Source organism: Coffea arabica, chromosome 10e, assembly GCF_036785885.1.
Source record: "Coffea arabica cultivar ET-39 chromosome 10e, Coffea Arabica ET-39 HiFi, whole genome shotgun sequence".
Classification (NCBI taxonomy): Eukaryota; Viridiplantae; Streptophyta; class Magnoliopsida; order Gentianales; family Rubiaceae; genus Coffea; species Coffea arabica.
In genome coordinates this window covers 42,912,504-42,929,688 of record NC_092328.1, presented here as the reverse complement: position 1 = coordinate 42,929,688, position 17,185 = coordinate 42,912,504, and the positions used below count along the sequence as shown (strand labels likewise).

Below are 17,185 nucleotides of genomic sequence, written 5' to 3'. Positions count from 1 at the left end.
ATGAGATTATGAATTAGGTAATAACCGATTTCGCATTCAAATTCGTTAATTGAAATCGGGTACCGCATTACCGCATTCGAATTACCAAATTGGTATATAAAATTATATAATATATAGATAAATGCTATTTAGTATTAGTATATACTACTAATACTTTATTATATTATATAGGTAAATGCTATTAATAATAATTAGTATATGATATTATCATCATATCATGTACTTATAATAATAATAATATATAATAATGTACAATATATTTATATTATTTTAGTATTTGTTAATTGTTATATGACTACAATAATGCATAGTAATACATTACAATATAAGATAACTATAATACTTATTATTTTATACATGAGTAACATGACTAGAATTAGATAATAATTAATACATATATGTATAATACTAAATATTAAACAATAAACATAATTAGTAATTAGAATTTAGATATTGGTAATTTGATACATCATTCATGTTTGAATTATTGAATATTTGAATGCGTAATCTATAACTTGCAAGTATTAGTGTACTCTAAATTTATATTACATATTCACTAATCTTAAGGCTTTAAGTATAGATAAGACAACTAAGCAGTGTAAGTGAATGTATATGAATTGCAAATCAATGTATTAGTATATTGACTTTCACAATAACATATGTAAATAAATAAGTTTAATTTTGATTTGAAATAAATTATAAGTTTGTAACTAACATAACTTATCACTAATCATTGTAATTTGTAAGTTTGTAACTAATATTACTTATTATTAATCATTGTAAATTATAAATTCATAAATTATTACTAACCATTGTACAGTCTAAGGTTTATTCTAGTTTAAATTAATCACTTTTTATGTGTTCCTTAAATCATAGACTAAGGATTGTAGGTATAAGTGATCAAATAAGTTAAAAGTTCATATTATCTATTTACTAATCTTAAGGCTTTAAGTATAGACAAAATAACTAACCAGTGTAAGTGAATACATGTGAGTTGCAAATCAAGTAAATAAGTTTTATTTTGATTTGAAATAAATTATAAGTTTGTAACTAATGTAACTTATCACTAATCATTGATTCATTGTAATTTGTAAGTTTGTAACTAATATTACTTATTATTAATCATTGTAAATTATAAATTCATTGTAACTACTAACTAAATTAGTTTAAATTAATCACTTTTTATGTGTTTCTTAAATCATATACCAAGGATTTTAGGTATAAGTGATCAAATAAATGCCAATTAAACCACAAAATGATTTGAACATAAGTAATGTGTTCAATTATAAATAAATTTGGGGATCAAATTAGTAATAATTTTTAAATCATTGAGGAGCATAATGAATGTATTATAATTTAGGAGCCCCAATTTGTAAATTAAAAATTACAATATCACTTCATTTGGAAAAAGTCGGATTTCATCTTCAGCTGATGAAAATTGAAAATGAGAAAACAACCATTGCAAATTTGCAATATCGCATGGTGCCGTGACTGCCGTCACCTAGGGCTTTCACAGCACTAACACTCCCAAGTCCCAAGTCCCAATTCCCAAATCGAAGCTGCTCTCTGCCTCTCCGGCCTCTGCCAGTCCGCCGCGCTCTACGTCTCCTGTCGGCTGTGTCCTGCCGTGCTGGTTCATCGCTGCCGAGTGTCGAAGACGAAGCACCAAGATCTCACTAGTTCATCGCTGGTTCATCACTGCTTATCTCTGGCTCACTTAGGTAAGTGCTCCTCTGTTTTTGGCTCTGTGTCTCTGGCATTAAAATGGGCCAAGATCGACTACGAAATTTGTTATCCTGAATTGATAAGGGGACGAAATCTGAGCTTCCAATTGCAAACTCTAACTGTTGTAGTAGTTTAGATTAGGTGTTATATAACATAAGCTTTGTATTTTATACACAAGAAGCTCTCTCCAGTTGTGCAGCCTTTAAAAGTTAAGGCCTTGGGGAAAAATTCCACCTTTTACCCGTTAGAAAAATTAAAAAGGAAAAAACTTGCTAAAATGAAAATTTTACCTCCTTGTCCGTGGAGATTCTCAATCTCTGGTGCACATCTAGTGAAAGTACGGCTCCAGAAGTTGTACCTAGGATTCTGGATATGAATTTTCTGCAATGTGTAAAAGAGAAACATCTAATGGCTTGCGGGGGTTGGTAGTTGCTGAACTATAAAGATTGGTTTATATATTCTCTTAATTTGCTTCAGGTTTTTTTTTAAATAATAGACCGAATTCATTACCGTTTTCGAATTTGAAATCGGGTACCGCATGAATTCGGTAATGCCCAATTCGAAATTGAAAACGGTTTAGATTTCTATAGGTGCAATAACCAAAAAAACCGAATTCAGCGCACCGATTTACCGCATTTGCACCGAATGCTCACCCCTAACAACAAGGATCATTAGCAATACCTTTTGAATAGTGGAAGGTTTCAGACGCTTCCATCTTGAGTAGATCTGTTATACATGGAGCAAGATCAGATTTTGGCCTAAAACTAATCTTAACTACTTTATTCTTTGTCAATGCAACCTTAAACAAACAAATTCCATTTTCGTTTCTTGATTTACATTTTTTCACCATGTATACATGGATGGAATCAGAGAAAGAAATTGGGGAAAGATAAAAAATAAAATAAAAGAAAAGGCAGAGAGAAGCATCCTACATTTCCCGTAGATTTTTGTCCATTCATTAGTTTTATGGTTTACATTTCCTTCTAACACTTAAAAATTGTCAAGAATTTCCTTTCGCTGATCCAATAAAGATAAAAATCACTACAGTTGCCATCATGAAATTTTGACATATGATTACAATTCATAGATTCCTATGACAATTCAAGGGATCTGATATGTGGCTGTTTCATTCCACTTTCTTTCTTTTGACCAATTAAAAATGGTGGAAGTTTGTTCTGCATTTTTCAAAAAGGTTCAATTTGAAGTTTCTTATTTTTTAGTTGGATATGAGTGAAGCAGATAAGCACTAAGAGGTTCCTTTCATTACTTTATTTATTCCATAGGAATCAACTCTCTCTCGTATCCCAATACGTGAAAATTGCTTAAATTATTCTGTCACACTTCTACAAAGTAAATGCAAAAAGGCATAACATAAGGTTGTCATCTAGATATGGAGAATACTACTAATGGACAATTTCTGAATTATTCTTTCTTCCTCATGCTGATAATCATTCAATCCGCCACTTGAAATTTCCTTTCCTAAAAAGAAGGTTGCTTTTAGCATTGTAGGAAGAGAACCAAGAAGAACTGTCTTTTGTTTCTTGGTTTATAAAGGTTGAATGGAACTGTCTTTTCTTGGTCACATAATTAAGAACTTCTTGGATTGAGATGTGAAAAGGGAACGAGAACTAGTGTATGATACAGTAACTAAATTTGAATTTCAAATTTAAATTCAGATTAGTTATCATTCATTAAATAGTGTCAATGTGTACGTAAATGTGTGTAAGATTAATTTTATTAATATTCTCTTTTTAAGAGATTCTATAATTCCTTTTGGGTATCATACCTACAAGTGAAATTCACCATTGGATGGTGAAAGAAATGTTTATCACTCTTAGATTAAATAATGTTAAATATTTAAAATTTAAACTATTATATTTAATGAGAGATACAAGTTGAGAGAATGGTACTCCAAAATGACCATAAAATTTTCCTCTCTTTATATATAGATTAAGTTTTTTTTATACACTGTTAGTGTACAATTTTTTTGTTACATTAACAGGTTTAGATCATGCTACATAGCATAAATTCAAATAATGTACATATGACATACATTTACAATAGCTGATGTAAAAAAATTACTACATTGTTAGTACATAAAAAAGTTAATCTTTATATATATATATATATATATATATATATATATATATATATATATATATATATAGGGAAACCAATCTTGCTACATAATATAAAGTAAAATTATCTCTAATTATTTTTTATAAAAAGTATGATTATCTCATATTACTTACACTACCACAGTTTTCTTTTTGTTTCTACATATTACACTTGTTGGACCATAAGAAAACTCATATATTAATTTTATTTAGACAAGAAAACTACTACCAACTTTTTCCAACTTAAATGTTTAAGTGGAATTTGTATATTTACTCCTTAAATTAATTCTAAAATCTCACAAATTCCCTAAACTTTTATTTCAAACTCTTTAGTCATTGCACTATTTTGAAGATATCATGGATGTTTGTAATTTAGTATTTTAACTGTTTAAGTCCCTGGATTCTTGAATTATACCAAAATAATTCTTTGACTAGTCTTAGTGTACTTTTTTTGGCATAAAATATACATGTGAAGTTCAATTAAAACTCTTTTCCTATGCTTCTACATGTACATAGTCAAATAACAATCACAAATTTCCTATACTATGTACCAAAAAGTTTGTCATTTAATTCTCTAGTTGAATTCTAAAGAAAAATTATGACCATGACAAAGAGAAAACTAAAAATGTACAAGTCAAAGGAACTTTGCAAGTTTTAATGATTCTTTATTTCACTATTTGTTTTCCATATGACATCGTCGATCAAGCTAAGTATCATATTCATATACACATTCATAAATTTATTCTATGATTTCAAAAAGTAAACTTGATAAGTAATTGTATGATTGGTTTAATCTTCTATAAACTCTTCTATTGTGTTTCTATTGTTTAACTTTTTTCTTTTTTTGGTATCAAAATGCACACGTAGCCAATAGGATTACTTCAATACACCCAAAAGAATTTAGATACAACTTGGTCGATTCTTATGTGACTTTAAAATTAGTTTAGGGAATAAAAAGTTAAATTGGAAACTTGACTAACCTTTTTGAGATTTTAAAACTAATTTAAGGACCATATATACAAATTGACCTAGTTTTGATATAATTGCACTATATCCTCCTAGCGTATATTGTAATTCTCATTTTATCCCTTAATCTTTATTTTATGTTACCTACCTCCTTCCTGAGAGACAAAACTACCCCCTCTATTATACGACATTTTTTATTATCCTATTTTCTTCTTTCTTTTTCTAATGAATCTTAATCTGTAGTTCAATTTTGATCCTCTAATTGATGGTAATAAAGTGTTACATTAGAGAAGTAGATACAGTTGGAAACAATACTTGTAACTTTTTTAAGGAAATGGGAAAGAATGGAATCTAACAAGCAAAAATATCATTGTAGAAAAAAAAAAAAAAGAAATGTCCAAATAAACGGCATGTGAAAGCGATTATAAAAAATGGGTAATTGATTTCAAATTTTCTAAATATAAGGAAATAGAAGAAGTTTTTTTTGTAACTTCTTGAATTGAAGACTGATGAAATTGATTAGAATGTCATGATGGTCAATTGACTCTTTAGATAGTCTAAATGAATGCAGTTTATTCAATCTGCAAATTAAAGGATGAACACCCTAAATTTTTTGTTAGGATGATTTGTAACAAGAAAAAGATAGCCAAATCAATGTAGAATTTCTACACGGGAGGTAATACTAATAGAATGCAAGTTAACCCTAAATTCAATTTTTTTATGCATAAAATCTTCAAAAAAGAATTTGATAGATAGATGAATATATTTTTTGACCAAAAAATAAAGACGTTGAAAAGAGATAACTAATTTAAAAAAAAGAAAAGAAAAGACAGATGATTAAAAAGTAAATAAAAAATCTATAGAATAGATGAGTAGTCTCATCCTACAAGAAGTTAAGCGACACAAAAAGTTAAAGGGAAAATGGCCAATTTAGTCCCTAAACTAAGATGGGAAGGCAGTGATCAAAATGTAGCTTCTGAAGCTATACCTACACTAATTTGGACAGGACAATCAGATGGGTGGGTTGTCAGCAGGGTATAGAATTTGAGGTCCGATCCCATCATTACATGACAAGTTAGAACAGAGAAGTTAATTTTCCAGGCAGTTAGCTCCATCCAATTGTTTATTTGTTGTCTCTCTAGAAAAAAAAAGAAAAGATAACAAGGTCATCTGTGCGTTTCCATTTTTGGACCTTTTGTGAATGTACTATATCCTTCTTGAGACAGAAAAAAAGAAAGAGGAGGAGCAGTAAGTGAGAAAGCCAAATAGTAGAAAATAAGATGGGGAGAGGAAAGGTTCTGCTAAAGCTACAGAATACAATGTAACACATAAACTGAATGTCTGACTTTCTCCAAAAGAAGAATTGGTTCCAGAAGAATCCCAATGAAGCTACGGTTCTTTCTGATTGCAATGTAGAAATAACAAACAATGCCAACAAGCTACGTTTTTGGAATAAGCTTCAACATCCAAAAACTAGCAACAGCCCGTGGCTTCAGACTAATTAAGCTTCAAAATCAGATTCCTTAATACTTCAGCAAGCTGAAAACTATTACTTCATGAGATTTTTGACTAAGTCATAACAACTCAAACCACCAAATTGCTAGACGGGTTGATATCCAAAACAGTACTATGACACAGAACCAGCCTTTGAACACCAGAAAACTATTATACCCTTGCAAAATTTCACATACATTTAATCAAACAGCAACAAGGCATAGCAGTTGAGTCTCGTTACATTAATTTGCTCTTTAAAACACTAAATACAGGCACATTTATCAACTACCTGATCAAAACCCAACAAAGAAACAAAGTTAAACATAATCCAAATGATATGATCCGCAAGATTGAAACTTTAACTTTCAGCTATTAAAACTCTCAACTTCCCATGTTTGTCCAGAGTTTCCAGCGACTCTGGGAAAAGATAGGGAAGGATAAAGGGGTTTAAACATAGCTGCAAAGAAGAAAAGGGTTGAGAAAAAGGAAAAACAAAAAGCGCGCATAGGAAGTTTTACCGGCGGGTGCTTGACGCGGTGGCGCAGCAGTAGTGAGTTTTAAACAGCAGACTTGTGGCAGAGCCTCCCGGGCTTAGTTATGCCTCATTTTCTTTTTGGCGACGAGAAATGGAGAAAAAATGGTTAATTACAAAATTATCCCCCAAACATATATCTTGATTCTCAGTTTGCCCACGAATATTTTTTTCTTTTAACTTTGGGAAAATGACCAATTTAGTCCCTAAACTTTTTTATACTGTCAATTTGATCCCTACTTAATTTTTTTGACCAATTTAATCCCTATACTTATTTATCGGTTCCAATTGAGGAACGCCGCGGCGGCGTCACCTTGTAATTTCAATCAAGCTTCTAATTGAACACTTAAACAGGGATATTTCGGGTATTTCACTGATGGGGATAAACCATTGTTGGCATTTTGGGTATTTCAGGTACTTCACCTTGTAATTTCCATCAAGCTACCATTGTTGGCATAAACCCTCCTCTCACCACCGAAATAACTACTCCTCTTCCCACTCTCACTCCCAGCAAGTGAGCTGCCATCCCTCAAGTACTTCCCGCAACAATAGGCTATCAGGAAGGAAGATCACCAATACAGCCATAGTAGTTGACATGATTATCGCAACTAGTGCTCCGCTACCAAGAGGAACATATGGGTTGTGGGCTCACCGCGGCTGAGGGTGAAGGAAGGATGGGGAATGGGATTAGAAGGGAAAGAAATTGAACTGGTGAATGACGAGGAAAGGAATCTGGGCGATGAAAAAGAAGAAATTTACCTAAAAAGACTCCGAGGGTTGGTGGTGAAATAGCGGACTTGACGACTTGCATATAGGAGCTGCTGCTGCCGCGGCCGCCAAGGAGGAGGAGAAGCATGTTTATGGTGGGAATGATCAGCTCTTGGAAACTTGGTGTTGCTGTTGGAGCAAAAATGATGGTGCGGATGTGGTTGGGTGGTGTGGAGAGGAGATTTGTCTGCTTCCAGCGAACAGCGAAATGCTGATACAAAAATGTCCGGTAGGAGTGGGAGGTTGGGTTTAGAAGTGAAGGGTTGATTGCAGCGGTGGAAAAGGCCAGAGAGAAAATGGGAGGAGGAGGAAGAGGTTCGCATTTCACTTGTCAAATCTCAAAACAGCTAAAATCTTTGGAATCAGATCAAAAGTGGAGACTGGAGAGGAGGGCCGCATATGGTTGCCCTCAAGTGTTGCTGCTTACTGATACGACTAGTACTATTATTACTAATTCCTCTGTTCTGCTAATTCAATGCAAATTACTACTCGTACATGTTCGTCTCTGCGGCAGATTTAGGAATGATCCCAGACAGGGCATTGTTATGGAGGCTTATGGTCAGGATACGGGAGAAATTCGAGAATTTGGAAGAAATAGGCCCCTGAGTTTGTTTTGGAGAGGTCGAGACGGAGGAGGCGACATAGGGAGGAGAGTTCCGGTGGGATTTTGCCGGAGATGTCGTTGCTGGAGAGATGGAGGAGCTTGAGATTGAGGCAGCGGGTGAGAGGGCTGAGGATGCTATTAAGGCGGTTGTCGTGGAGGTTGAGGAGGCGGAGCTGGTCAAGGGAGGAGAGGGAGTCGATGGGGCCTCGGAATTACCATCAGAAGTACTCGAAAAACCCTTGCTTAAGTGTTCAATTAGAAGCTTGATCGAAATTACAAGGTGGCGCTGCCGCGACATTCCTCAATTGGAACCGATAAGTAAGTATAGGGATTAAATTGGCCAAAAAAATTAAGTAGGGTTTAAATTAACAGTATAAAAAAGTTTAGGGACTAAATTGGCCATTTTTCCAAAGTTAAAAGAAAAAGATATTCGTGGGCAAACTGAGAATCAAGATATATGTTTGGGGGATAATTTTGTAATTAACCATTTTTTCCCCATTTCTCGTCGCCAAAAAGAAAATGAGGCATAACTAAGCCTGGGAGGCTTTGCCACAAGTCTGCTGTTTAAAACTCACTGCTGCTGCGCCACCGCGTCAAGCACCCGCCGGTAAAACTTCCTATGCGCACTTTTTGTTTTTCCTTTTTCTCAACCCTTTTCTTCTTTGCAGCTATGTTTAAACCCCTTTATCCTTCCCTATCTTTTCCCAGAGTCGCTGGAAACTCTGGACAAACATGGGAAGTTGAGAGTTTTAATAGCTGAAAGTTAAAGTTTCAATCTTGCGGATCATATCATTTGGATTATGTTTAACTTTGTTTCTTTGTTGGGTTTTGATCAGGTAGTTGATAAACGTGCCTGTATTTAGTGTTTTAAAGAGCAAATTAATGTAATGAGACTCAACTGCTATGCCTTGTTGCTGTTTGATTAAATGTATGTGAAATTTTGCAAGGGTATAATAGTTTTCTGGTGTTCAAAGGCTGGTTCTGTGTCATAGTACTGTTTTGGATATCAACCCGTTTAGCAATTTGGTGGTTTGAGTTGTTATGACTTAGTCAAAAATCTCATGAAGTAATAGTTTTCAGCTTGCTGAAGTATTAAGGAATCTGATTTTGAAGCTTAATTAGTCTGAAGCCACGGGCTGTTGCTAGTTTTTGGATGTTGAAGCTTATTCCAAAAACGTAGCTTGTTGGCATTGTTTGTTATTTCTACATTGCAATCAGAAAGAACCGTAGCTTCATTGGGATTCTTCTGGAACCAATTCTTCTTTTGGAGAAAGTCAGACATTCAGTTTATGTGTTACATTGTATTCTGTAGCTTTAGCAGAACCTTTCCTCTCCCCATCTTATTTTCTACTATTTGGCTTTCTCACTTACTGCTCCTCCTCTTTCTTTTTTTCTGTCTCAAGAAGGATATAGTACATTCACAAAAGGTCCAAAAATGGAAACGCACAGATGACCTTGTTATCTTTTCTTTTTTTTTCTAGAGAGACAACAAATAAACAATTGGATGGAGCTAACTGCCTGGAAAATTAACTTCTCTGTTCTAACTTGTCATGTAATGATGGGATCGGACCTCAAATTCTATACCCTGCTGACAACCCACCCATCTGATTGTCCTGTCCAAATTAGTGTAGGTATAGCTTCAGAAGCTACATTCTGATCACTGCCTTCCCATCTTTGTCAGAATAGCCAGGATCTGCATGTCAGAAGTTCATTTTCTAAGTAAATCCTTTATGTCAGCTCTACATCTTGCATTTGAATAATATTCTAAAGCATCTAGAAATCATGTTGCATAGTTTGAATTTATTCCTCCGCTGATTCTGATGTCTGCACAGATATCTTTTCATTTAATCTTTGGTTCAAAAAACTTCTCATCTTCAGTCGTATTGCGTTTGGTATTGTTACTCAATATTTCTTTCAAACTTTAGAAATTAAAAGTAAATCAGCTTACATGCTTCTTTTTGGTGAAACGGGAGGAGCTCAGTCTGACCAATATCCTTCATCTTGGCTAACCCCATTCTGTACCTCTTTCAAAAACTTCTTTTGCTTTTTCCTTATTTGTTTCTGTGTTGGTTTCTGTGTTGGGTCAGTACATCCCAATCATGGATTTGTTGTACCTTTTTTCTTTAATCTGCATGCTGGTGCATTTGCCTTAGAAAGTGCATAGTATATTCCATATTATTTTGCACTTTATTCTTGAAAGTAAGTAACTATGGAATTTTAAATTTTGTTCTTTCATTTTCTCTTTCTTTTTTAGTATGCTTTATTTCTTTTAGTTACACTTTGTGTTATGTAAGTAGATAACACCTGAGATTTTGCTTATGGTTGATAACTTCCAAATGTATTTCTAATTTTATGTTGGCACCCTGAGATTTCTTGCTATTTAAATTTCCATAAAATCAAAGAGTAAAATTAAGCAGGTGACTTGTTAGATTTTGCCAAGCAGCATCATGAGTTTTCATGACCTGATTGTAGGAACAATGCAATGGCCATCTAAGACTTGTTCTTCTGGTTAATGCGGAATGTAATTGTACACTTTTTGTCTAGAAGATTATAGATCTTAATTCATTTATGGTGAAGGCTAATTTATTTGTATATCCCAATTAGTATAAGGAGAAGTACATAATGCAATCAACTTCAATTGCCAGGATACAAGTGTAGGAGTAGCAGTAGATCCAGAAAGATTCAAGAGCTCAGTATCAAGTGATATCACATAGTATTTTATTGGATCAAGAAAACCATATGGCCAGTGCAATTTCAAGAAACCACCGCCTTCGCTATATATATTGCTCTTTCTCCTCTAACTACAGCTTGTTAAACCGATGCCATTCAACTTCATCATCAAGGAGTCCTCTGCTACAGCTTTATAATAATAGCGGCCTCGAAAATCTCCATCATCGGTCCCAACTTCTATCTTCATCGGTCTCTCTCTCTCTCTCTCTCTATATATATCTGTGTGTGTGTGTGTATGTATGTGTTTCTAACATATATATGTGTGTACCACGTAGGTATTTACATGTAGTGCACTGTAGACATGGTGGATATATGTCGATATTTGTTTGACTTTGAGTGTTTATTTTCTATAGGATTTTGGAAGGGTTCAATATGGAATGTTTCCATCATGGACATCAAAGCATAGGTTTCTTTGCACCACTACTACTAATGTGAATAAATCAAGTAATTCTGCTGGACCTTCAGATGCTGGAAAAAGCAAAACCTCGAGTGGCGGCTCTCAAAAGACTACCGAGCAAGGGAAGCCAATTCGAGGCTCGGTGATTATCATTTATCTCTCACTTGATGCATTATAATTTTGTCTCTGCAATATTTGTTTTATCATTGCATTTTACTCGTTATCTAGCAATCTGTTATGCACTGGCTTTTCAATGCCCTTGCTCAACTGGTGGCAGAATTGGACTTCTGGATCAAGTGAATAGTGTATGCGGAATTTTTTTAAAAATGTGGTGGACCTTAATTTCTGATTGTCAATCAACGACAGTACCATTCCATAATGATCTCCCTAAGCAATTCATTGGTCTTGTAGATCATGTGGATCATTAGTTGGAGTTAGTGAAGTTAAGGAAAACTAATAAATTGTGTGAATTATCTATACTATATGTAAAGTGGGAGCCTTGAGTTTGGTGTAAACATTTTTTGTCATGTTTTGAACTTCCATTTTTGCCCTTACACCTAATTTTTTTACCCTGACCACAAATTATTTTCATTGTAACTACCAAACCACATCTTCCCAATATAATTACCCATAAACATACAAACATAATTATACTCTTAATGGAAAAAAATCTTGAAAGATTAAAGTTATGTTCAGTAATGAAAAATTTATGTGAATAAGTTTATACAGAGAATAATTTATTTTTAAATTATACACAAATTGAGCTTGCCCTTTACCACTAGTTCTAATAATATGTTGTCCCTCAATGTGCACTTTGTCAATTTACTGTTAGAATTTTAGCACTAAAACTTAAAATTTCATAGATACGTGTTTTGAAAATCTATATAATTCATTTGTTTTTTGCAGCCGGTTTCATGGATGAGCTTTTTCTTACTTCTTGCTACTGGAGCAGTATTAGTTTGGTATTATGACCGGGAAAAGAAGCGACATATTGAAGGTTGGTTATAGATGGTTTGCCCACTTGGTTTATTCATTATTGATCATTTTTTTTTCACATTCTTTGGCCTAGGACTACTAAGGCAGGAATTTACTGATTGGAACTCTTGTGCCATTGATGCATTGCAGTTATTTAGTCTATCTTTGTGGTCTTGCTGTTCTGGGATTTCATGGAAATTTGATGTTGCAGAATTTTCTCTCAAATTATGCCATGATTTGTGAAATAGATTTATTATAATTTTGTTTTTGTAGGAATCAATAGTGCTTCTAAGACAGTAAAGGAGGGGCCTTCTGCAGGGAAAGCTGCAATTGGGGGTCCATTCAACCTTGTGGATCATACTGGGAAGTCTGTGACTGAGAAAAATTTCTTTGGGAATTGGAATCTAATATATTTTGGATTCACACATTGTCCGGATATATGCCCAGATGAACTACAAAAGCTTGCTGCTGCAGTGGATAAAATAAGTAAGTTCCCTGAGATAGAGTTTGGGATTTGCATTAGCTGTTTACTACTATGCAAGTTTGATTGACTACCATGTTGTACTGATAAAGTGGTTTTGTTACCTCATATAAAAATTTACCTCTTTAAAACTGATCCACTTACAGATTCCATGTTGAATGGCCATGGAACGTATGGAGTTGGATATTGTACTTCTATCATCTTCTTTTTCAATTTATTTCATTGCACCAAGTAATTTTGCAGTTCTTACCCTCTTGTTTTACTTCAGAACGGCTAAAAACATTCATGAATACAGAGCTAGTAATGGCTTCCCCAACCCCCTCATTTTACAAAGTAAACACATTCAGACACGTTTTCAATTTCTGATGGTTCTGTGAACGAGTACTTTTCTAGCTGCTCATGCTACTGGGAAAGTGCCTCCATAAAGGCCATTGACTGTCATGCTTTAATGATATGACTGTTGTCCCATGCTAATTCATTTTGACCGGTACATAATATTTTAGACATTTCTACCTGTTTAACATGTACAAGCCGGCAAGATTGTTTCTATGAGCTGGAATAATCTGTTAAAACATAGATTACAGAAGTATCTTTTAGAATGTCAAACTTTGATTCATGTCTTCGATGGATGTTAGCGTCAAACCACTTTTGAAAATTCATTTGATGCTACTGATTACCTGCATTGTAGAGGTTACCTTTTATGTGATGGGGTACTGTTTAACTGTTTCCAGATTAATGTTACCTAAAATCCTGACATCTGCAGAAGAAAAATCTGGAATTCAAGTTGTCCCAGTGTTCATCTCAGTTGATCCTGAAAGAGATACAGTTGAGCAAGTTCGGGAATATGTTAAAGGTGCTTTCTACAACAATTGCCTTTCACCTCTATGTTGCTTGCTAAATAAAGAGGAAAAGAGTAACTTCTTATGCATTCCTTGAAATGAGTTGAAAGTGCTGTGTCTAAGTTGGTTTCATGTTGTGATTCTAGAATTCCATCCAAATTTAATTGGGCTTACTGGTAATGCGGATGAGATAAAAAAGGCTGCACGTGCATATCGAGTTTATTATATGAAGACAGAAGAGGAAGGTTCAGACTATCTTGTTGACCACTCAATTGTCATGTATGTAATTACCTTCTGCTTGTGGAATGAACATGATTTATATTAAATTGTTTGCTTTTATTGTTAGAGGTTTTGTATCTGACATTACATTACGTCTCTAAACCATTCAAGTGTTATGTATGAAGCCCACATCGTTTATTTTGGTCTCTTAACATCCTAAGTTTTCTATCATGAGGGAAGAACAATGTAATTTTCTCGTGGGCTTTTCAAATGTGAGGAACCTTAAGAATGATGGTTTACTTCTAGTTCTAGTATTTGTGAGAAACTGGTGAGCAATAATCCTTTGTTTGCTTTGTCCAGTTAGTCTAAGCCAGCAATTATTTAGATTTTATGAATGTTCACCATGCAAAAAACTTCATGCAGTTTTGTGGTAAATATAATTCTCTATTTGTTATTCTTGTATTCTGAGTTTTATGATGAATAGGTTTTTTTGTCCTTTGTGTTTCAAACAAAAGGAATACTCTATGGGCGGGTAATTAATCAGATTTTCTTCTTTTGGGACCAAAAGAGTAAAGCCCATTGCTTATACTTGGAACAAAATAAAAAGTTTTCTGGGATATTTGTTTTTCTTCAGGAAGGGGAGAGGTGACTGTATTCTGGGGGATTTTTTATGACAAAGGCCAGTAGCTGTATAGACCATAGGTTAGCAGAATGTTAGAGATATGAGCTTCCTTGGGAGGTGGGCAGTTGAACCAACTTGGCATAACGAATAAAGATAATATCAATATAATGGTGCCGCTTTGCAAGGAAGAAAAACCACTGTTATCTGATCTGTATTGTTTTCACTTGCTAGAACGAAAGAAACCTCATGTTAGCAGGAAATGTATTCCCAAGTCAGCAAGCCCAAGTGTGTTATAGTGTTGTTGAAACTCAGTTTCCATATAATTTCAATATGCATTAGTGGAGAATGTCTTTTCTGTTGCCTTAGAAGTTTTGCTTTAGAACTTCTGACAAAACCTGATCTACTATTCCCACCCTGCAATTTCATTGCTGCTTTGCACATCCTCTATTTTGAATAGTAAAATTACAAATGGAGTATACCATCCTGACATCTATCGTGGTTGAACATATCTTTCTATAATCCATGGTGAAGAGTCTTCTTTTGTCTGTAGTGATGATTTTTGCAAATTGTTGTACATCTGCTCTAATGAGATTAAAAGAGTCTTTATCTGGAAGAGACTAATTTTTGCCACCAGAAGGACACGTAATAGTGATCCTTTGTAATTACTATGTGTGATGCTGTTGAATCCAATGTGTGCAGATATCTCATGGATCCCAAAATGGAGTTTGTCAAATTTTTCGGCAAGAACACTGATGCTGATTTACTTGCAGAAGGTGTAATTAATGAGATAAAGCAACGGAAAAAAGTGGGAGCATGATACTACCAAGTTTTTGAGGAGAAACTTTTAGACTTGCTGAATGTGTAATACATCAATTTTGATGGGGTATTTCTGGCTTTTTCCAGGTTTGAGGTGGGATGAGAAGATTTCATTTACTGACTTTTCATGGCTTATCGAAGGCTGAATTAACTTGGTGCTGAGAAGAATGAAAATCAATTTTCCTTTCTGTTCTAACCTGAAATAACAAACAGCTGCATATTGTCAGAGTTTACCCCGAAAGATAATTTTCTTCCATACACGTGCTAAGCTTTCCTCGGAGTGAACCCTGTGGGTGATTTTCTGCTATTGGCAATATATCGTTCTGTAAATCACTGCTCTCAGTACCAGAAGACGGGCGTGTCTCACAGTTGCAAGTCTGCAACTGTGCAGGACTTGCTGTCACATTGTAATGTATTAGCCCCATAAATAAGAGAATATGTTCATGGCCAAAAGATCTTAAAGTCAATCCTTAAATATAAAGTAAGTTTTTTTTTTTTTTATCTGATTGTAGGATCAAAGAGATTATTTGGTGAAACATGCTACGATATGGGAGATTTGCTTGTTGAGCTTGGTTTGAATTAGTTTAATGTTTTGCCAAATGATGCTGGATGTTTTATCATAACCTTAGCACATTCGAAGGAGGGTTTCTGGACTTGTTAAATTTGCGGACTTTTTTATTATCAAGTTTTTCCTTTTGCTCTTTCCGGGACCACTTTTTTGAGGACTACTATGTTTGGATAGGAGATTATTTGGAATAATTATTATAACACTTTTTGCGATATGATGTATGTGTGATAAGATGGTATGCTGGAGAAAATGTGATTGTGATGCAAGTAAATAAATTTTTGACAATAACTCCCATTTTTGGCAGGTTTAACATTATTAATTCAGCAGTCCTCCTTTTTCTCCTTTTCAACAGCTGAAATTGATGGTGTTCAGACTTCGACGGGGACAAAGAACAAGAAAAATTGGAGTCTTCAAAGTCGTCAACCTTGATTTTATGTGAAGTGTTACTTCATGTTTGGTGCATTCATTTGAATAGGCGTATAATCAAATTGAACATGCTAATATTGAAACTTATTTGCTTATTTTAATGAATTTGAAATAGTCTTTGAATTTGACTTATTTATTCATTAAGCTGAACTTAATCGAACTTTCATTGAGCTGAGTTTGATTTGGTTTGAATAACTTGAAATTTTATGTGTAAATTTTAAATTTTATACTAATCGAATCAAATTTGAGCCAAGTTTACAACTTCATCAAGTACAAAATATTGTTGTTGTTTGCACTTGGGCTTTGGCTTGATTAGCTAATGAATCAAATTTGAACGCGCTTTTTATTGAGTTGAATTCAATTCCTGCGTTGAGTAACTTGATCTGTATGCAAAGCAAAATATCAAATTTGTCAAGTTCAATTCATGCACTGATGAGATGAGTTCTTGGCGAGAACGGCGAGGTCACCAGGAAACAAGCTCACCTACAAAATACCAAGCGGCTGGAGCTTTGTTCCCTGGTCTCACTTCTATGCTGAAGTGACAAGTAGCTCGGGAGCTTTGTACCTCATTTATAAGTGGTGAATGAGTATTTATAGTGGACAAGTCTGTGGATGGAATGACGAGTTCTATCCATTATCAAATATCATGAGACAGGCTAGGGCGGCAGTGTCAAGTGTAGGTCTGAGCAATAGGGTGGTTGGCGATCATATCAATCAATTAGTCACAAAATCATATCTTTCGCTGAGATGTCGGTTGTTTCAGGTTGAGAAATTAGACGAGATGAAATCTAGTTAAGCAGCAATTTCGTCAATCATCTCATTTGAAGATGTCCGAAACAAGGTGTCTCTTTATATCAAGAAAATATATATGGTTAATTTAACCCGGACAGGCCAAGGTGTCTACAT

General features: G+C 34.3%; 1 protein-coding gene across 5 annotated transcripts; it reads left to right on the top strand.

The window, feature by feature from the left end:
- Window positions 1-1,432: 1,432 nt before the first annotated feature.
- On the top strand, window positions 1,433-15,738 carry LOC140014950 (protein SCO1 homolog 1, mitochondrial-like). 5 transcript variants are annotated; one of them, XM_072066675.1, is made up of 9 exons: window positions 1,434-1,721; window positions 7,249-8,524; window positions 10,852-11,125; window positions 11,290-11,475; window positions 12,240-12,330; window positions 12,582-12,794; window positions 13,553-13,642; window positions 13,775-13,907; window positions 15,169-15,738. In XM_072066675.1, exons 3-9 carry the CDS (start codon window positions 10,946-10,948, stop codon window positions 15,284-15,286), a joined length of 1,011 nt encoding a protein of 336 aa, XP_071922776.1. In that variant the 5' UTR covers window positions 1,434-1,721; window positions 7,249-8,524; window positions 10,852-10,945; the 3' UTR covers window positions 15,287-15,738. The 5 variants fall into 5 exon arrangements, with proteins under 5 accessions (XP_071922778.1, XP_071922776.1, XP_071922775.1 ...); XM_072066674.1 differs by having other exon boundaries at window positions 7,249-8,813; XM_072066673.1 differs by lacking the exon at window positions 7,249-8,524 and having other exon boundaries at window positions 1,435-1,721.
- Window positions 15,739-17,185: the final 1,447 nt, after the last annotated feature.

What these genes read in the sequence shown, in the direction of transcription:
- LOC140014950 (XM_072066675.1), top strand. Translation starts at nt 10,946, where the DNA reads ATGGCCAGTGCAATTTCAAGAAACCACCGCCTTCGCTATATATATTGC. An exon ending in GGAAGCCAATTCGAGGCTCG is followed by an intron (nt 11,476 to 12,239) that starts GTGATTATCATT and finishes TGTTTTTTGCAG; the next exon opens with CCGGTTTCATGGATGAGCTT. An exon ending in GTTGACCACTCAATTGTCAT is followed by an intron (nt 13,908 to 15,168) that starts GTATGTAATTAC and finishes CAATGTGTGCAG; the next exon opens with ATATCTCATGGATCCCAAAA.